At 39.3% G+C, this 22,892-nt stretch overlaps 1 protein-coding gene across 1 annotated transcript in view; it reads right to left on the bottom strand.

Moving 5' to 3' along the window:
* Positions 1-1,312: 1,312 nt before the first annotated feature.
* Positions 1,313-22,892, bottom strand: part of MPPED2 (metallophosphoesterase domain containing 2) — a 90,829-nt gene continuing 69,249 nt past the window's right edge. Inside the window, exons 5-7 of the mRNA XM_056491885.1 lie at positions 8,356-8,471; positions 5,969-6,082; positions 1,313-2,747 (exon numbers count right to left, since the gene is read on the bottom strand). Coding sequence (XP_056347860.1) covers positions 2,629-2,747; positions 5,969-6,082; positions 8,356-8,471 — 349 coding nt within the window. The 3' untranslated portion in view covers positions 1,313-2,628. The remainder of the gene's footprint in view (positions 2,748-5,968; positions 6,083-8,355; positions 8,472-22,892) is intronic.

The raw sequence follows: 22,892 nt of genomic DNA, 5'->3' as shown, positions 1-22,892 counted from the left end.
GAGGTTGCTGCAGGTCTGCTCCTGCTCTGTCCTCACTGCCAGCTTCCCCAGGGCAGGCTCCTGGATGAACTTCCACTGGCAACACACCAGTGAAACAATAATCTAAGGTGTGCCACATACATGATTTCTGTGTGCCCCAAAAATTGCTTTTCTCCCAAGACAGCCATCTCAAAAGTTCTTTGCCAGCAGACAAAGCTGTGGTTGTCAAAACTAATTTTTTCATCTTCTCACTGCTAGTTGAAAAAAGCCCACAAGACAGATCCTGCATCTACATCCAAAAATAAGGACTAATATTTGGTGACCTTTCTTCCTTTGGCTCAATTGATAAAATAACCAGCACTGCAAGCAAAGTGACATTTCATTAGGGTGTGAAGGTGTTTATTTCATGAGGAAACCTGACAAGAAACTCCACATACAGAACAAGAATTAAGAGATTCAGCAGCTTCTTCCTAAAAAAAAAAGACTTTTTGGTATGGCAGCTTTATAAATCTGAAGATTTTGGCCAACTCCACAGATAAGTGTCATGCACATTGATTCAAAATACATGGCCCTCTGAGCTGTACTCTGCTCTCAGAGCCTTGGATTTGTTTTGCCTATAACCTTTATATCAAAATAATGTCAAAAGTTACTATCCTGTTAAGATAAATGGGGATGCTCTGTCTCTCTCCAGGTATTGCTGATGTTACTGCAGATGCAGATTCATGAAACCTGTGCCTTATTTTCTCATGTTTGAAACCAGATTTTTACAGCCATAACTCCTGTTTTGGAGTTGTTATTATCTATATAACTGTATTCAGCAACAGCAGCAGCTCCTGCAGTGTTTGTCATTCCACTGGAATACACACAACCACTCTGCCCTGAGATTCCCCTGCCAGTGGTGGATCCCATTGTAGCCACAAACTGACAAGAGATCCACATAAAAAGTGATGTATTTCACCTATTGACTATTCATTTCTAACCCAGAGTGGATGAGCATAAGACACCTGCAGCTCAGTGCTAATGAACAAGTGGAAAAAAAAAAATAAATAAAAAGGTTACTGCCTGATCAATTCCTCCTCCTGTCATTTGGAATAGTGTCCTACAAGGCTGAACAGCACAAACTTGATCAGCACCTAAAGACAAAATCCCTTCTGTCTATAAGGAAGAGATGATGGCAGAGAAACAGAAGGGAAACTCTGAGTGCTCTTTTGACCCAACTGATGAATGGTCTGCAATATAAATTTATTGAGAAATAGAAAACTTCTTATTTACCCTTATCATCACTCCCCAAAATTATCCATGCCACAAAAAACCACAAAATTGCCTTGAGCCACATATTTAAAAATCTTGCAATTTTATTTGCATATAAAGGCCGCTAGATATAATATCACAATAAATTTAAAAGAAACAACTGCTTTTCTAAATTCCATTAACAAGGTAACATAAAACAGAACAAAGCTCAATAGCATTTACAGTGGTGGAACAGAAATAACTATCTTCAACAATATTTTGTGCTAGTGAGATTGCATTTACACACAGTGCAAAATAAGAAAAAGGAAATAAAAAAGACAAGAAGGATATTTAAATATAAAGGACAACTAAGCCTTATTTTATTTAGGCTTGATTGTATCCATTTGATTCTATACATGCCTGAACTACAACAAAGATTTAACTCAGGCTCTTGAAGGCCTTGAGCACTTGGAAAAATGTGTCACATCCTTCATAATTTAGATGTGCTGTACAGCATAATTTTGCAGATGCTATACTGGCAATATTAAATCCTAGCTTAGTTATAATGCACAAAAAATACATATATATATAAATTCATATTTAAAAGGAGTCCGCATTTACAATTTTTTTTTTTTTTTTTTTTTTACTGCATGAAATACCTGCTCTTTGCAGCTTTCACCCCCAGTCTTTTAAAGCTAAAATAATTTAAAAAAAGAAACAACAGAAGGTAGATATCACATACAGGCTGTGGCTATCTAGATCAGTCTTTATAAAGCAGGTAGAGAGAAATGACTGAGAAGTCTGTTCTCCCCTTGCTGCATTCTACTCTGAACAGAAACAAGTTTAAGTACATGCACACATGTCAAGAGGTAAATGGACCCCAAAACATTGTTTGTGCTACTAAAAAATTTGATATAAATGGAGATAAAAAGTTAACATTTAAACCTAGGGAAAAAGGAGACACTTAAAAAACCCCGACAATAACATAAGTTGTGCAAATTTGGGTGTATTTAATTGCTGCCTATTTTTTAGCTTATAATATAATATTAAAATAAGGTCTCTCACTTATTAAAAGAAAGCTTGGCTGTCCTTTCGAGAATACTATAACAATTTACAATGGCAAATTTATTGAAAAACAAAATTCATTTTACAAATTCACAACGCTTTATCAATTTAAAACGAATGCTGCATTTCCAAAAAGCACAACCTCTAACTTTTCTTCTCGTTTCTTTTGCACCAGCAATTTACAAATAAAAAGAACAAAAAAAAAAAAAAACCCCAAACCCCACCCCGAAACAAAATCCCCAGCTCCCCACAAAATCACCCCCCCCCCCAGCCCCTATTTTGAAATAAACACAGAACTGAATGTAAGTTTTGCAATTAGAAAATGGCAGTTTATAGACCTTCCCCAGTAGTGCTTCAGGATCCTTGAGGGGTTGGAAGGTCGAAGATGATGGGAGGGTTGGTGGGCTGGAAGCTGACTGTGCAGGTGGAGGCGTTGATGTAGGTGGTGTAGCCGTCGGTCATGATGCCGTAGCCTGGGGGGACAAGGGGCACACTCACTGCCAGGGACTCACAGGGCACCCAGGGCCATCCCCACTGGGCAATAAAGCAAACCAACCCCTGCAAAATGACACCTTCTGGTATCCCTGCCACAAAGGCTCAACCGAAAAAAAAAATGTCTTGGTTGCAATACAGGATGTGACCAAAATGTGGATTTTGTCACCATCTGTTAAACCAGGTGGGGCAGTGACCTTTATCTCTGTGGGAGATATCCTCTGCTAATGGGCCATCTTTAAACCAGCTGGGCAATCATCTTTATCTTCCCACAGCCCATCCTCCCTCCAGGAGATATCTCCTGTTAATGGCCAGTGAGTCCCAGGGCATGACTGATAAAATTCCATCATCCCACTGGGAGATGCTCCAGCCAGGGCAGGAGCCAAGCCTTTCCTACCCAGATAAAAACTGAGATTTGGAACACCAAGGCACCTTCTTTCCACTGGATTCCAGAGGAAAACCAGACCTTTCCACATCATCCCTGGAGCTTCAGAGGAAACTGCACCTTCTCCAGGAGCACTGCTCCAGCTGAACCACATCTGCCCCTGCAGGAGGATGCAGCCACCATTGAATGGGACTGTGCCAACACCCTGACTGACTGACGGGTGTCAGCTTGGATTCTGACTCTGGCAGGGTTTGGGATTGTTCTGTGCAATACTGCATTTCTATTTTAATTTTCCTAGTAAAGAACTGTTATTCCTAATTCCTATATCTTTGCCTGAGAGCCCCTTAATTATCAAAATTACAATAATTTGGAGGGAGGGGTTTTACATTCTCCATTTCAAAGAGAAGCTCTTGCCTTTCTTAGCAGACACCTGTCCTTCAAACCAGGACAAAAAAAATCAGTGTACTTTTGATTTATGTGCAAACTTTTTTTCACCCCTGGAAAATCCTCTGTTGCAACTGGGTGGGGCAGAAGCACAAACCACACATGTTCTTCCTCTAATTACTTAATTAGTGAGCTGTATTTTGCATGCCTGTCATGTCTGCCAGAAGAAAAAGATCATTCAGAACACGAAATTTGGAACTAACTTTGGTTTAGCCTCTCCTGAACTCTGTCATCTCTCCTGTGCCAGCCCTTATCACTCAGTTCCTCACCCTGGCCCTGCTGAGCTGCTGTTCACACTGGCTTCTGAGACCTCAGGAACTCATCAGCAGGTTCAAAATACACAGATGCACATAGTCAGGGGAGCTGTGTCTGCCTCATCCCTGAAGTGCTCAAAACCAGCTGAACAGGGCTCAGACCAGCCTGGTCTAGAGGAAAACATCCCTGCCCATGGCAGAGGGTTTGGAATGAGATGATCCTTAAAGTCCCTTCTGATCCAAACCATTCTATGATTTAATTTATTTAATTTAATTTACATATTATTTAATTTATATATTATTTAATTTATATATTATTTAATTTATATATTATTTAATTTATATATATTATTAAAAATAATTTTATAAAAGTGCGTGTATTTTAAGCTGATACCCACAAAAAGTTAACAAAGAAGCTTGAAAACATCCAGGAAGTATCTGACCCAAATGTACTTAAAAAAAATATATGAATTGAAAAAATACCCCAGAGTTTCATGGAGGAAGAAAGTTTCCCACTGCAAACCCCCAGAGGAAAAATGTTTTTCTTTCAAACCATTATGATACAGTACAGATCACTGCTGTCTGAAAGCTAAGATAAATACAGCTACCCACAGTGCCTATCAGAAAGAATAATCACTTCAGAATTGCTGCACTGTCCACCTCTATCACTTTATTTATTTAGACTGGCAATTTTGATTTAGATCATCTCATGGTGGGAAAAACCTTATTTGTGGTTGTTTTGTTTATCAAGCAGGGGGGAAAAACCTGCATCACCAAAATGAGGGTATAGACTCTACTGGTTCATGGGAATGTGGTGCATGTTCACCTCAGCTGGAGTTGGATAAAAATTAATTGCACTGTAAGATAATGCTCTTAATACTTTGCTATTTCTTCCTCTAGTGAAACAAGCCATTCTTATGTCTTCTGTGTAAGTAGTGGAAATGATTTTAACTTTTTGTTGGCATCCTTATAAGAATTTATTTGAATGTTCACTTTTAATGAGTGCTGCTGCCTTTCCTTGGAGATTTAAATGTAGGGTGCTGCACATGGTTCCCTGGTGCTTCCTCCTAATGATGATTTGTACATTCAAACACCCTCCCCTCCCACCCTCAGCACTACTACAACCACAAACTTCACCACCCAATGTGCCTCTCTAGACAATTTACACATTTAGTTGGAAGCCTTGCTATAATAATTTATTTTTAATATGCAAGGACTAATATTTGTACAAAATACCCAGTGTTTTCCTGGGTGCCTTAAAGGACTGATATTTATGCCTCTGTGCAGAAGGTCATGTCAGCACTCCCAGCATAAACTCTTTATTTACAGATGCCAAGCATGGAAATCATTGCATGAAGTCATGAGGGCTTGAGAAAAACCAACACCACTAGCAGAGAAAACTGTCCTTTTTTTAGTTTTATGAAGTCCTTGAAATCTTTAGGCCTATGGAGAACCTAGTTAGAGACAATGGAGAAGCCTCCAGGGGGGAGAATATAAAACATTTAATGTGTAATTTTGAGTTGTAGGGTCATGAAGTCTAACACTCCCTCTCAGGCAGAACTCCCAGTGTTTGTCTCTCAGCCACATGAAAGCTACAAAATCATATTCAATATTTAATCTCTCAGTCTCCTCCACTGCCACAGACTGAGCTCATTGTTTCTGAAGCTTCACACTCTGCCTGTCCTGGCACTGGCAGAGGGGGAATATCTCTTCTAAAACATGAGACTCAAGATGCCCTCCCTTCTTCTTCTTCTCCTCATACCCTGAGGGAGGGGAGCAGAGGCAGCAAATTGTCTTTGATTTTCTTTTTTTTCCCTGCACTTGGAGTAATGGGGATAATTTTCATTTTGGCTTGCAAGTGTGGGGAATCTTACCTGCTTCTCCAACCCAGTTTGTCAAAAATTGAATTGCTTTCAAATAACCTGTACAGAACAACCTTTGCAGAGTGGAAGATGTAGGTGGCTAAATGTAGCACACATTCCTGAAACAGCCTGCTTGAATTCTGGAATAAATTTACAAAGTGCCACGCGTGCAGTCACTTCCCTGACCTCCCTTTAATCCAAGATAACATTATCCACCATCAGGATGAGGGGGAGCAGGGAATGGCACTGCTGCTTACCTTCATGGATCCCACCAAAGACATGGAGTTTGGGCCTCACTCTCCTCTGCACCGTGTTCAGCAGCTCCACACAACCCACTCTCTGCAGCTCCTTGGGAACCCAGTCTCGAAACCCTGAGGGCAAAATGCAATCAGTGCTGCTCATTCTCCCTGCTCAGGTAAGGCTCCATCTATTCTTTCAGGAAGTCATAATTCACACAGGGTTTATTACATTATCTCTAGTCACAACCTCCCCATTAAAGCACACAATGGCTTTTAAGAAATGGTTCACAGTCACTTTGTCTTCCTTAAGATTTCCTCCCTCCATCTACATTAATATTTTTCTGGATGTGATTTGGTTTTTTGTTTTTTTTTTTTAATATAGGTTTAAACTTGCCTTCCACATTGAAATCCTGGGACATTTATTCCTGGTAGAATAAATGCAGAATTCCTGCTGCAGATTTTTCTTCCCTTTCCCTGGCTTCCCAAGCCAGCTAGGTGGTCACTCCAGAAATGAAACAGCTCAGGAAGAAGAGCTGAGCTATGACCCAGCACAGCTGCCACCCCAAAGATTTAAAATACAGATTCTTCCAGTTTCCAGAGGGCTGTGTCTGCAAGCATCAGGTTTCTTCTGAGCCCTCACCACCAGCCTCAAGCAACCCAAAAACTGCAGAACAGCTCCCAAGTAGCCAGTGCTAACTGACCACATTGCCATTTGGTTTTATGAATAATAAAATAAATAAAATAAATAAATAATAATAATAATAATAAATAAAAAACAAAACCTGACATCAGTGCCCACAGGAGCCTGCTGCCTGGAGGAAAAGGATCAGCAGGGCCAGGTGAACAAGAAGCAAGAAAAGGGAAATTGGAGCCACATCCAGCTGTGGCACCATTCCACTGACTTTAGCATAATTACAGCCAAGTTTAATCCCAGTTAGTAAAAACATGCTGGGACATGAACTTGGGTACATTTTAGAGTGAGCAGAGAGTCCAGTTACAGCTCTACCTCCCTTAATATTTGTTTAATATTAATAAATCTACCCTTATTTAAAAAGCAGTATTTTGTCAATATTGTCATGCAGGCTGAGACCTAAAGCCCCTCATTTTAGGCACAGTACTGACACCTAATCTGTGCCTGTAGTTAAGATACAGTTCCAGCCTTTTGAAATTGAACTTCATTATCTCCTCCAAACACAAAATTCAAGCACCCTTATTCAATTACAGCACTCATTAGTGTCTGCAGCATCACAGTATTTCTGCATGAACCCAATTCAGAGCAGATGGATGAACAGCCCATTTAAAACAGCACCCATGAAACATTATAAACACACTTGCAGGGGTTTTTTTTTTTTTTGCTTCTTTGGGAAAATTAAACAATTAAGAGAGTGCAGTTCAGAGCCCTGGTTTGCAATATCCAGTGTCAGCTGTCAGGGGATGCTGTGTCACTGCCTTAGCTGGGAAGCTCCAGGAAGGTTAAAGGCAATTTGCTGAACATCTTACAACATTCTCTAAGTAGTATTAAAAAAATAACCAGAATGTAAAAGGAGCAGTAAGTACATTGGACAAAAACTTTTTTTTTTTTCTTAGCTTGGCTTAGATTGCTGACTCTTAATTTAATTTAATTAATTCCTGACTCCATGGCCACCAAGAAGCTCTAAAAGAACACTGAGCCAGACTGGAAGCACTTAAAATTCCAGTGTCCTTCTGAGACTGCCAGAATTTAGTTTAGATATCAAGGGTTAAAACAGAGATCAGTGAGTCACTCATACTGACAAGACAAGCAAAATTCAACTAAATGAGAAACTTCATCTCCCTAATGAAGAAACAAATTATGCATTGACAGACTGGTGCTCACCTGTCACTAGATCAACTTAGGAACAATTATCTAAGAACATGATTTTATTCCTTCACAAATTTTTGATGAGCCAATTAATGCCTTTAAAATTATTCTTACATATTCCAAGTTTACAAGGAAATTATCAAGGAGAATATGTGACTACACAGTTCCAGGCTCTTCATTGCTACTCCCAAACCTTAAAATAACATGGCACTGTAGTGAGAAAAGGTTTCAAAAGTTTCAGTCAATCTCTAAAAAGTCATATGGGATTGGAAACTGGCTGTCAGATGAACACTATTCTTAAAAAAATGTCAAGCTATAATGGTTATGGAGTCAGATATTTGCTCTTCCCTAGCCTGAATTTAATAAAAAAATCAAGTTTTTTTATGGAAACTCAGCAGATCAGCTAAGCCTAATCATAATTTCCCACTTCTTTCAGGAAGGTTTTAAATCCATAGTTTTTAGTTTAGGTGCAATTACAGTATATCTTACAGCATTATCAACTTTGCTTAGTTTGAAAGTAAAATTTTCATGCAAAAAAATCACACAGAACTTTTGTTCCACTTACCAAGGGGAGGTCCATGTGTCATTAGTATATCAATTCCCTCAGGAATAAGGTTCCACTTGTCTAGCAAAGACTGACCTCTGGGTAGATTAAAGCCCCATCCATTAAACCATGGTGTCCTTTGGGGAAAATGAGACAAACTGCATCAGTGTAAAATAAAAATCTCTTCCCTGCCCAGATTGTTTTTATGAATTAAAACAATTTCTGTGCTTCAGAGATTACCTGCAGACAGCCTTGTTGAAGGGGATGCTTTTAACATACACTGATTCAAATACAAACATGTGTTAAAATATACATTTGAATTTAGGCTGATGTCTGGTGTTATTTTTGTACTTCAAGAGAATTCAGCCCTGGAGGAATTTACTCACTGGAGAGAAAGGAAAAAATACTAAAATAACAAAGTCTAAATCTCGAGCTTTTTTATCCAAGTTTAGGAATGTTTGTAAATAAGAACTCCTTCCCTATATAATTTAAAATTCATTTAGAATTTCTCCAGGAAAACTGATACCCTCAGTGTTCTCCAGAGTTGTTGTGAGACATTCTTCATCCACCAACCCAAGCATGTAGCAATGACAAGTACATTTTCTAGTAGTACTTTTTTAACATATAACTTTTTTCAACACATAACATATAATAATTTTGATACAGGTACATCATAATAAAGCATTTCCCTATCAAATAAGTACACAAAACAATTGCTCTGATGAAATACAGGAATATTTTGATTCATACAGCTCTTAGTATTGCATTAATTTTAAGAGTTTGATCCATGTGTGTGTTTTCTAGAGTTCAAGGAACAGTTTTAGACTTTGGTTTCTAGGTAGGATATTCCTAGCCCTGCTCATATTTCTGATGAATTCTTCTGTCTGCTGCAGTTCTGAAAGCAGAAAGCAAAAACTGGAGGCAAAAAACAACCACAAACCAACCTTGGAAAAAACCCACACCTGTTAAAAACAGAGATCATTAGAGCCCTATGTAATTTCATTATGTAATCTGTCCCTCTACCCACTAAATTAGTCATTTTTCCAGCCCCAAATATGCATTTAAATGAGAATGTCTGCTGAGATTACATCTCTAATTTTTATTTTTTTTTAAATAATTGAAGCATTTTGCTTTCCTGAGCCAATAATTGGGCCAATGAGGATTGCAGCCAGCTCCATGGATGATCTGCATTCCTGACAACTGGCAGTATGGAAAACCAGCAGGCACTGCTAATACAGGGGCAGGAAGGTCACTGGTGCCTTTGTAACCAATAATAGACATGTCCCATGTAGTCCTGCAGGATAACACTCATATTCACACACACAGGAACTCATTCAAGCCAGCAGACTTCCTGAATGAACAGTGACAGAAGACAGGAAAGTGAGACCTCAGCCAAAGGTTTTATGTGAGCCTAAAAACCTTCCTGTGCTGCAAGCAGGGCTGGTGCACCTCCTAGGTTTTAACTTATCAAGATGATTGTAACCCTCAAGGCTGCAGGCAGAAGTTAAAATATCATTTAAAAAAACATTCAGCTGCTTAAAACTAACAAACACACAGGGCTTGGGTCAAACTTTTCACTGTCAATTAATGATTCTTTTCCCCACTTGCACTTCTCCTGCAGATAAGACTGTAGTTATTACAACATAGTTAAACCTGGAACATGAAACCACAGCTGTGATTTCTCTGGAGCTCTTTGGAGACTGCCACCACAGAAAAACCTGGATTTGTCTGGAGGATTTTTATTTTATTTTATTTTCTTCTGAAGCACTGTGGAAGGAGGAGGAGGAGGGGAACCTGAGCTCAGATATATTCCTCATTCACCAGCCTCTGCAATTAGCTGTGACTAACTGGCACCACATGGGAATCCAAACTTTTGAGAAACCTTCCTCATTATGCAGCATGTGCACAAAAAAAAAAAAAAAAAAAAAAAGATGGTCAAGTACTTATTTAATGTACTACAGATTTTCATAAAAAATGGGTAAATCAAAGAGAAGAGCAGACTACACCTGGATTACAGATTTAGGCTTCAGGCATTTAAAACATGGAACTGTGCATGATTCCTGCAGGCTGGGCAGGCAAACTGAGGGTCCCTGCCTTTCAGAGCTGGGTGCCCTCTGCAATGTATTTTCAAACTGATTGCTTACTGTGAGAAACCACTTCCTACCCAGGAAGAAATGCAGATAATGAACTTGAGCTGCACTGTCATGGTTTAACCCCAGCCAAGCACCACACAGCCCTTTGCCCATCACCTCCCAGGGGGTGGGAGAGAGAATCAGAGGGGTAAAAGCACAGACACCCACTTGTGGTCAATTACAATCAAGGACAAGTAATTAATAAAGGCTACTTAGTCATTAGTAGCAAGATTTCAGATCTGACCTAATTCTTCTTCCTATAGATCCCTAAGTAAAAGATTTCAGCAAGTTCCCAAAAACCACAGGGTAATGAGAGATTACAAATGATTTTGTCATTTTACATTTGATGGACCAGAACACGTCCTCACAGCTGATGCAGAAGAACCAAACTGAGCTCATCAGAACTCCCAAGTAAGCTTTATTATGTTACTAATACGTTAAAAAAAACCCCAAACTACCCCACAACAAAATCACAGCATCATTTCATGGCATAAAAAAAAAAATCACAGCTGCTCCTCAGTGCATTCACCTCAGAAGCAACACTTCCATGAGGAAAGGAGACACAGAGCCACAGCCAAATTCACCCAGGTAACACAGAAATGTCAGCTCCTTCTGGAACTTTACTGCTTTTAAAGGATGGCAACTCCTACAACTCCTACTTTCATCTCTGCTCTGACTCATGAATTTAATTACCTGATCCTCAGAGTTCAACAACTCAGAAGGTAAATGTACAATGAGACCTTCTAGAGTCACATTTTCCTCTTAACTCCACCAGTAAATCCATTTATTTCAATACTTACTTCTAAACAGGATTAGAAAAAATAAATTATCTCATAGGCCTTCATTCCCAAGTATTCATTCATTTTTTAAGGCTATACAATCTTTTAGGAAAGCTTTTTTTGTTAAGCTCCTTTTTTTACAGCGAAGATTCAAATGCTTTATCACAATATAACAACCACCAGGAAATGGTAAAGGCTAAACTGTTTGCTAAATGTGCTCATTACATGTTGTGACAGCAGTGAGAGGCACAGCCTGGGGGCTCCAGCTGATGCCATCCCCCCAGCTCTTACCTGCTGTGCCTCAGTGTCCCATTTGGAAAGCCAGAATAATAACACAGAACAGAGAGGAGCATCTCAGAGCTGCTGCCTTGGGGTTGTGCTTACCCTGCATCTTTATCAAGCCCTCACAAAAGTGAATTATCAGTGCTGCAGTCATGTTAGCCATGCTACTACATGTACCTCCTCATTACCAGGCTGCACTTAAGTCAGGAAGCCTCTAAAACAGCTTTAAAACAGAGTTCAGCTATTTTTACAAGGTTAGAAAATCCTGAAACCTCAACAACCCACTGGTTATTATGACTGAGGTTTTTTTTCTTGGTTTGTTTTTTTCCCCCCAGGTTTTTCTCTCTCCCTCTTTAACTTACCCTCTGTAACTTCTGAGTGCTGGCTGTCTAAATGCCAAAGCATTTGAGGAGCATGACCCCCACCCTGCCCTGTGTTTTTGGGAAGAGAGCCCATGCAGTGCCTTCTCCCCAGGGAGCAGCTCCTCAGCACCAGTGTGACCTGGCACACTCCTTGCACCAAGCCACTCTCCATTTCTGCCCCAGATGCACAAACTGGTCAGTGAGGTTTTAGTTTAAACTCCTGGCAGACAGAGATTCATGCCTGGATCTGTGAGAGCCATGGAAAGAAGGAAAAATCCAGAACCTTTACAGCTGTACATCATGTGCCATGGCTGTGCTGATCTGGACCAGATTATCACATAAAACAGGAACAGGACAGGAGCAAGTGCAGCTATAGCCATCCAGAATAATTCCCTCCTGCATCTTTCCTCTCCCAGTGTCTGCACAGCTCTGCTCTTGCTGCCTCCAGGCTGCCCCAGCTCTTACTGACAGCTCTGATCCCCAAATCTGCAGCCTCTGGGGATACCTCTCACTGATTTCTCTTCCTCTTTCTCTTTCTCTTCTCTTTCTCTTCTCTTTCTCTTCTCTTTCTCTTCTCTTTCTCTTCTCTTCTCTTCTCTTCTCTTCTCTTCTCTTCTCTTCTCTTCTCTTCTCTTCTCTTCTCTTCTCTTCTCTTCTCTTCTCTTCTCTTCTCTTCTCTTCTCTTCTCTTCTCTTCTCTTCTCTTCTCTTCTCTTCTCTTCTCCCCTATGTCTGGAATGGTCAGTGATCTTTTTTTGGCAGGGATTGTCCACTCAGTTCACATATTAACAATACCAGGACACCACAGACAGTATTTAAGAAAACTCATCTGTGGGGAAGATGTGTTTCAATAAAAAGAAAAACCAAAAGAATCTGAGTTAAGAAACACATAAAAACCCATGAAGGGTTTGAGAAACTTCAAAGCAAAGGAGCAGACAGGCTCCAGTAATGTCTCAGAGGATCACAAGACACTGGGGACAGCAGGACACAGAGCACAGGGCTCCCAGAGCACAGCAGTAAAAAATCAGTGAAGCAGAGCAGTGGGCAGCACCAGGGATCCAGTGGATACTGGAAAAGGGAGGAAGGGAGGAGATGAATTTCTCAAGCTTATGATCCACACAACCTTTGCTTAAATATCCAAATTGCTCATCAAAGAGGAAATCTCCTCCAAACCTTCTGAGGCTTTCCAATCCCTAACTGTGTTGCAATTATTTTATTTAGGGCTTTACTTAATGAGATCTGGGAGATATTTTGATATCCCAAAAATATGAAAATAATTCAAACTTGACTCAAGGGCTAATTTCATTCTACTTTTTATAAAGAACAGAATTACAAAGGCCTGCAAATAGAAGCATCAGACCTTAGACATTCCTGTGCTGTGTGTAGCTGGGGCTGGCTTGAAGTCTAGACCTGGTTTAAGTTAGGACCAGACTCAAATGGATCCATACATCAAGTCCATTGAGGTATGGACATCAGACCTACAGAGCACACCCTGAACTGCTTCTCCTTCTGGAGTGAGCACTTTGACTCCTTCACTGCCAGTGCACCCTTGAAGCATCAAAGGATGCTGCAGTGCTGAAAAGAACTCAGATGGTTCAAGTTCCTATGGTGAAATGTTGTGGTCTTCATAAAAACACTGAGAATCTTAAAATATCTAAAGGAAGGAGCTCTCTGGTCCTGAAGCTCACCACAACATAAATCAAATGTCTGTTCCCAGGGACATGCCAGGGGAAAGAGGAAACAAAAGAAAAAAAAAGAGCAGCTGTCTCTAATTTTGATTCAATTTTGCATGTTTAAGAATTATGCCTGGATGCTTGATTTCTTGTAGTAAGCATGATCATAATATGCTATTGTACCACATCTTACATTAATTTTTCTACATTCCTCTTATTATCTGTGCAGGAAATGTGAATTGACAAAGCTTCTAGCCCAGGTCAGTCTGGGAGAGGCTTTTACTGGCAATCCTGCTTCTGTGATGACAACACACAATAAAATAGAGAAAAAAAACCCCAAAAAAACCAAAAAGTAAAGGTCTCTCCCCCAACACACATTAATGGTGCACATCTTCTATCCACTGGGGTAGTCTGTGTGTTTGACATGTAAAAAAAGCAAAATCTGAACAGGTCTAATTACATCCAGTAGTTTCTGTTGAATATTGTATACATTTGTAGTAGAAGCAGCATTTGGAAAATATTAACAGAAACATGTTGGCCTTTAAAACAATTAAGCTGTATTTCAGAGGGTTATGAAAGAAATGTTGCCAGATATAAGTTAGTATAACAAATAAAACACTCCAAAGTAGTTATGTCAATGTGTCCTATTAGTAAAATTAGTTCTTGCTCCTAAAAACAGCCTCTAGATATTTAATAATTTGGAATGCTCCTTGAAACAGAATTCTTTAGCACTGATAGAGTCTCTGCAGCTCCTCCAAAAGGCTGTGAGGGTCAGCAGATGTGATAGCTTGTTCATTAATTAATGCCACAGCCCAGATGAATTCCAGACATACTTTCATGCAGAGTTTCAGCACCTTTTTATATGTTTATATTTGCAGCCTGTCCTGCTCCTAACACACGCAACATTCAATGGCACCTGCAGGAAAGGTGTGTCTTTTTTATATTTATATACCACATATTTTATTTTTATATACCATATAACATCACAAAGAAAAATGTTTGGGTCTTTGTGCCTTTATGTTCTGGATGTCTTAGCTGCCCCATGCTTTTCCCATTCCAATTTCCAGAGTTATCCAACCAGTCTAATGTTTGTGAAAAATAAATAAACCAACACCAACCCAAAGGAACACACTGGGCACAAACCTACATCACAATCACAGGAACTTGAAGGCTTTCAAAAACTCTTTCAAGTGCTTTATAAATAATAAAAAATTCAGGATCAGACCAGTCTAGACAGAGCACTGTTTATAAAGGCACTGTGCAGAACTAGGTTGGCTAACCCAAGAAAAAATTTGCCAAAATATTTGCCTAAGTCCATCAGATGGGAGACACAGAATCCTGCCCTCCATGATTTTCACCACTAGTCTTTACCAATAACTCAATTATTCTGAGCTACTGAGATTGCTGATTGCCAGATGGTGCTGTTTATCTATAAATACCATCACTACTTTTATTTATGTTTTGCTCAAAATGCTGGCTTGGCATTCCTCAATAAGAAACTGAAACTTTCCAGAATGCCTGCTTGGAAAACCAAACCAGGCTCACATGCATTAAATCTTCCAGACAACCCACAATATTTAATTGTAGGAACCTGTAACATAATCTTCTAAATATTTACAGAAAAGAATGGGAACAGTTAGTTATAATTAGGTCACAGGATACTCCCAGAATTTCTTGTTTGTCTGAGGTCTGTGCTACCTTCCATTCCAGCTTTTTCTTGAAGCTCAGTGTAAAGTCTCCTACCTTTGCTAACCAGATGGAAACCGAGTTTCCAGTGCCACAATAAATGCTCATTTGGCATTTAGGTATAAAATATCATATCATATCATATTTACAATACATGCTGAGTTGGCATTTAGGTACAGTATAAAATATCATGGCTCAGTCTTAAGCCATAATTTACTGGTTTACAGTTCAATGATAAAATTTAGGAAGTGGCATTTATTGGAAAGCTATGCAGATTCATTTCATTTTCCTTATTTATTACAGACCTTGCTTCATGCAGAAATTTAACATTTGGCATGCCCAAAATAATTTCACCTTTGCTGAAAACTGATCCAGCTTTGAGGTCTGCAGGACCTGTCCAGCTCCTGTCCAGCCTTCACCAAAAACCACTGCTACCTTTTTGCTAAATTCTGTCCACCAGCAAACTTTTTCTGTAAAGTCATCTGGGGAAAGGGATGACCATGGATCTCAAAATGCACTTCACACCTCCTCCTCAGCTCAGCAAGGCTTGATTGATCACACTGACAGAAAACCCTACACCTGATTTATACCTGATGCACACAGCACATGCATTTGTGTGTGGATATTTATATTTATATTTATATTTATATTTATATTTATATTTATATTTATATTTATATTTATATTTTCTCTATATTATTTATATTTTTATATTATCTATATCTATATCTATATCTATATCTATATCTATATATTATTTATATTTATATTTATATTTATATTTATATTTATATTTATATTTATATTTATATTTATATTTATATTTACTTTAAATAAACATTCATTCCCTGCTGCTCTGCTTGCATCAGGGAAACTGAAAAACAACTTTCAGTGCACTCCCCAAAGCAATGAGAACTCCAAGTGCTGCAGCACTCAAGCATGGCCACAGTAATGTCAGCAAACATTTTCAGGTTATTACCTGGAGGAGCTGTCTTCTGTATGAGCCAATTCAGCAAATCAATTAAAGTAATGCAGTTCCTTCATCAACACAAAGGGAAAAAACATGACAGAAGAGACTGAGGGGAAAGCATAAGGGTCATGAAAAAATGCAGCTGAAAAGACTGAAGAGATCACCCAGCATCATGGAGGTAAACAGAGCATTGTTTTAATTGAAAAGGATCTGATTAAGTAATGGGTCACTTGTTTTTGTTGCCTTCAAGATTAAACAAGGAACTCTGATGACAACTGGGTCATTTACATTTCACTTTAAGGTTCCCCCACCTTCTTGTTGTCCTTTCAATGAGGTTTGTGGGAGAGTTAATTTGGCTCTTCTGCTGAAAAAAATAATAATAATAGAATAATATTTCTAATAACAGAATGATTAGAAACCAATGTAGCAGAACTTCTGCATCTGTGCCAGTTATTTGATCATCAAAATATTATTCATGTTTGTCCCAGTTCTCACCTTGAGGGAGAGAAGATTTGAGCCCCCCATCCCTCTGAGGCCACACCTAATTCCTCTCAAGAGTGCTAATGGAGAATAATTAAGTGGCAGCAAACAGCAGAACAAAGATGCAGGGAAGATGTCTCTCTCAGTGAGCACCAGCCAAAATTCCAGATTTTATTAAAAGCCTGAGCAGCCTCCTAGAGGCAAATCAACCCCCAAATCTCAGCCTGTCCCCCAGGAGAGGTGCTCCAGCCCTGCTCCAGTTTCACACTACACTGAGTTATTTTATACTCATGTTTTTTTAAAAAAAGATGCATTCAAAGGAAAGTTGTGAGCTCCCATTACAAGTTCTCAGCTGAAGTAGATTTTTCACTGATGAGTTACCAGCCTATGAACTGGTGGTTTATAATAGAAAGGCAGACTGACATTTAAATAGAGTGGCACTCAAATAATGGCTTTACATTAGTATTTTATGGGAGGCTGAATAACCACAGAGCTAACATACTGTATTTTCTGGCAATAAAAAATCCTTTGAAAACAAAAGGTCATTGTATTAGATAATGTAAATGAATTAGATTTGTATTGCACGACCAAGAGAGTAAAGGAAAGATTAATTCTCAGGGAAGAAGTCAATATATCAGGATGGCTAGGACTGGTTTGGTTTTAATTCCTTAAGCATGCTGTAAAAAGCTTCAGCTCACAACCCACAGCCATATATTGCTGCACACTGGGGGCTTGAACACAGTCTGGACTTCAGCCTGACCTGATAAAAATCTGAAACTTGCAGCAGGCCATTATGTGGGCAAACTATTCATTTTATATTCACCTCCTTGTCGTGTCAGTGCAGAGGTCATCTAAAGAGGGGCCCTAATTAATCAAACTGTCAGAGCCCATGAGGAGGAGCATGGTAATGGGACTTTTATTTCACCCAGGAAAGCAGTGCTCTGACAGCACCCAGAAAATATGGCCCTGATGTTGCTGTTTATTAGCAAAGCTGAGCTCAGGAGCAAGAGGTGTTTGATAAAGCTCTGGGTGGCAGGAACTGCACCCAGCAGGAATCAGACAAGAGGCAAGAATCACCACACACTGCTGGGAGCAGGGCTGGGTGTGAGCAGAGCCTGAGCCTGCACAGGACACATGCAAAAGGAAATTCAAAACAAAACAAAACAACCCCCCACCCTCAAACAGCAAACCCCACCAGCTGTTTTCCTGCACTCAGAGGTGAGACCTTGCAATAAAATCAGAAAAAAATCCCTAAATTTGGTGAAGGAGTGCTGAAGTTCAAGGGCTGACACTACCAGATCCATGCAGGATGAAGGAAGCACTGGCAGGGTCAGTGTGTGCCAGGCTGTGATAATGTGAAATAAACACAGCTAGGATTTAATTTCTTGCCCAAAACCTTCCTCCAAAACTGATGTTCTGAACACAAAATGCATGCCCAGAGTGAGGAAGAAAAGGATATCTAAAGGGGAGTGAGTGGGAGATACAGGGGATGCTCAGTTTTTGAAGGGCACTGGACTCATTTTAGCAGCAGCCAAGGCATTTGCTGCATGGGTGATATATGTAAAATTTTCAATTAATTATTTTAGTAATGCTCCCCTACATGATTTCTCAGATTGCAATGTATTTTATACTTCAGGCCATGAATTAACAACTTTCTGAAGCCATTTTAATTATTTCCCCCGCCCCTCCCAGCACCATTATTTCCAAATGAATAGAGAGCTAACATTAAATAGCCTTCTACATAAGAGCTGCAAGAACCTACCCTTGTAGGATAAAGCACTTGGAATCACCACCCTAGCAATGCCCCCAAAAAGGTTTAAGCAGCTGAAAGGAAATATATTGCCAAAGGAGAAATAACAGGGCATGCAGGTCCCCAGCTGAGTCAAAATTTTTCTTGGTGGAAAAGAAAAGCTCCTGTGGATTTGGCTGCTGCCATGGATCCAAACACCCTCACCCTGAATTATCTTTCTCTTTTTCTCCATTCTGAGTCTTCCTCTTAAAGCCAGCAGTAGTAGAAGCAGAATGAAATTATTCTATCTGCAGAGGCTACAGGGGAGATGCTGGCAGAAAGGTGTTTTCCTCTGTTAGCAAAACAACTTTCAAAACTTCTTAAATAACTTAAAATAACTTAAATAACTTAAAACTTCTCTCCTGGCTCCCTTGACAACACCCTTGTTGACAAAAATGGGAACATTTTTTGGTTAGCTGGTCTTACAGGCTTCAAAACTTCAAGCAGCCCATGGAGAAATACAGCACTGAATTCAGGACTGCTTGTTCAGGGCAGGAACTGCTTCCCTGAGAGCCAAACTCACAGCTTTACCATCAAACTACAGCTTTAAAGAGAACAATGCACTCCTGCTGTAAAACAAATATATGAAGGACAATAAAGACCCTCTTCCCATCCCAATTTGCTGTTGTCAATGCCCTTTAGAACAGTTAAAATTATATTTTCCCTGAGACTTTCATGCTTTTTAATTTAAATATAAGGCACACACCCTATACTTCACAGAAAATACATTATATGCAGGAAGCTCAAATGTAGTTAAAATAACTACCTTTTAAAACTTTAGATGGCTGCTTTCACAGCTACAAGAAAAATAAATGTTGATGTGTAAAATCTTAATGGTTATGGGCTGCATTTTTATATTTCTCAGCAGCAGTGGTCTTAAAAACATTCAAGTCAGCTCACTGTCAGCAAATGCAATAGCACAAAAATTTGGGAGTGGAGTATCCTGAGTATATGTTGAGTATTTTTTAAAGAAGTACTGAAGAGGGTGTTGTGTCATTGGTGTATTGCTTAGCCATCACCACACTGTTCTGTTAGTGTAATGATTTTATTACCTATATTAGCTCACAGGAGGGGAGGTCTGGATTTTTTGTGATGCCACATCTTCACTTACAAACACTGTGTAGTCCAAGTATGACCACAAACCTCCTGCTTCAAAGGCCTGGCAGGAGTGTATCCTGAAATGCCAGCCTAACTTCATGGAGACCTGCTCTCACTTTGCAACAAAAGGAAACCTGCATGTAGATCCCAATGACATTGCCACAGGAGCCTTATTTACAGTATGATTAAAAAATGGTCTTTTCTTACAGCCTCATTAAATCTGAGCCTCATTTAACTACCAGGACATTTTTACAATGGGTTTACTGCCATACCATGATAAATGTCTGTATAACATCCTTCAACAACAGCCATAACCACAATGTGTATAAACACTGCAGCAGCTCAAACAATGCACTGTCCTGAATTGTAGGAAGTGAAGTACCACTAAACACATTTTTACTGAAACCCACATCTCCATTTTCATTGGTTCCTCTTTTTTGTTTTGGGGAGCTGCTTTGCTTTGCCTTCTCAGAGAAATGTTCTCTTAAAATTACAATAATTAAGATGTTAAACTGTTAAAATATTACAGAACCCTTTGAAATTCTGACCTAGGCAGAAAGGTTTCCTGAAATTTGATTCTTTAGAGATAAAAGGCTTGGCAGGAGGATGAAAGCAGCCCTACCCTTTTTTCCATGGCAGAGAAATGAATGGAACAGCTTATGAATACATGTAGCTCCCCCATTCAGGAGCCACAGTGGTGCCTGTGTGTCCTGAAACATCAGTGTTAGGTTACTGTGCAAAGCACCATCACTGTGAGCCACAGGAACAGTGAGGGACACAAGAAGGTTTTCTGGAGATTTAACAAACTTCTCAAAACGCTTTTTCAAAAAACAAACTTTTCAAGGCAAGGCATTAAAACACATTTCTGTGGGAATCTTGCTTTCCAGACTTCTCTATACATGGTTACCCACTGTAACTTCTGCAGGGCACAGTGATCAAGAGTTCCAGAATTGTACAACAAAAACTGAACTCAAATGCTTTCCTGTCCATGGCTGGCCTCTGATTTAATTTCACATCAAATGATATTGCAAAGCTGGACATGGTAAACCTACAGTACTTTCAAGACTAGGGCTTGACATTCTGTCTAAATGAAATTTCCCAGTTGTCCCAAACACTTTTTATCTTATTTCCATGCTAGCAGTTTGAAATGTCACTGTGCATTGCCACGGTGACAGATGAGCAAAGGCACAGGGAACCAACAGAGCTGCTCTCTCCAGTCAGCAAATGTGAAAATTCACTTCTGCCCCTGGCTCCTGGCCCACCCCCAGGTATTGATGGTAACAGCTCTGTGATGTGACTTCACACAGGTTGAAATGTACAGTATGAGTTTAGAAAACTTTGTGTGTCTGTATATACATACTCACATTATTTTAAAAACACCACTAATGGTCAAATGCTGCCAATACTTTTTCCTTTATTACCACAGGTTATCAGATTCTGGCAGCCATAAACACCCTGGGATACAGGAGATTAAGTCATGTGGCCATAATGAATATTTTATGTGGATTAATAGACTGAGACCTGGATGGCAGTGACCAAAAAATAAACATCCTTCAGAAAACATTTTTGTAAGAGATGATGTCTCATGCTCACAGGGATTTCAGAACCTCAGACATCCCTTCAGTGACAGCAGGGAGAGACCACAGTAACATTTCTCACTGTTGGGACTCACATATTTCTATCAGTACAGTGAATTGTTCTAAGGACAACTTCATGACCAAACTAGGGTTTGTGAAATAATGATCCTCTGCCTTGATTCTGAGAGCACAGAAGATATGAAGAGGTGCATTTCTATTAGCAGCATCCACTTTAAAACCTGGCTTGCTTCCCTCTTTATAAGGCCCTGCTGCTCCTCAGCCTTCTCCTGCCTTTATCATCAGAAGAAATCATTCTGACCAGCACAGTAAAGCCCTGAGGTCACCATGATATCTTTTAAAAGCATTAGGAAACAAAATTCTTAGTAGAAGGTGGGGTAAAAATCAAGTTCTGCACCATATCTTGGCTACATTCCCCTGAAGAAGTTAATCTGTGCCACTCCTTTCTTTAAAAGATAGCCAGAATTTTCCATCACTGAGATGATACAAATGAGTTCTACCATATTTTGGGGATGTATTTTCAGAGTGTAGTGGGATCCCATCTGAAACCTTCCTCTTCCAGGGATGCAGGAGATCACACCTGCCCCAGAGCCAGAGCCATTTCCTTACCTTACCATTCCCTGGCTGCACCTGGGATAAAAAAGGGAAAACTGCAGGGATGGTGCCTCATACAACACTCCAGTGGTTAAAAAACTGACTTCTTTAGAAAGTTCTCATTCAGGAGGTGTGAACAAAGCACTCAAAAAACCAAACAGAAAACTAGAGGAGCAGCCTTGACTTCTCCTACAAAAAAGGCCATGCATGCAGAAACACACTTATATGGAACAGTTAATATTTATTTTTTCATATCTACAATGCAATCACAGGAGGATTTTTGGCATATTGAAGTAGTTTGACACACTTTGCATATGGGAACATACAAGCCCTACCAAACTTTTGTTAGAGCAGCTCAACCTCTGCCTGCAAATATGAATTTACAAAAGGGGGAGCAGCATTTTCTGTTGTGACTCTGCCTAGTTGCTTAATTGCAACATGTATTTGGCCAGGTGAATTAGCCAAATACAAGCAATGTCTGTCAGTCATTTTTCCACAGTGTTTAACATTTTGCAATGATTAAATCACTGTCATGATACCCTTATATATCTTACTATTATATATTATTATATTATATATTATTATATTATATATTATTATATATTATTATATTATATTATATTATATTATATTATATTATATTATATTATATTATATTATATTATATTATATTATATTATATCTTAATTTATAATATATATATCTAATTACCATTATGTAATATTATGTATCTATTATGTATTATTATATATCTATTATTATTATTATTTCTAATGCATCAGGACCAAATATGACCTGTTCTCATTAGTTACAGTGCATGCAGATCTATTAATACTGGAGCTAAATTCAGAAGTCAAATGTTTGGTGCAAGGCAGGTTTGCCCTGGCTCCATTATGGGCAACAGAGACAAACCCTTTGTACAAAGGGTACAATTAACTCACAGGCCAGTGTGAAAAGCAGCTGGGATGGATTGCAGGTGCTGCTTTTACTCTCCTTTAATGAAAATACAGAGCTGAGGAACTCTTGCTTAGTTTCACCCTGCAACTTTTAAATAAAAAACCAGTATCAAGCCTCCAACCCCAAATTTACTGTACCTTAAGGGACACCACACATTCTATA

Source organism: Oenanthe melanoleuca, chromosome 5 (genome assembly GCF_029582105.1).
Source record: "Oenanthe melanoleuca isolate GR-GAL-2019-014 chromosome 5, OMel1.0, whole genome shotgun sequence".
NCBI lineage: Eukaryota > Metazoa > Chordata > Aves > Passeriformes > Muscicapidae > Oenanthe > Oenanthe melanoleuca.
The sequence above is the reverse complement of the archived record's forward strand: the minus strand, read 5'-3'. Positions and strand labels throughout refer to the sequence as shown.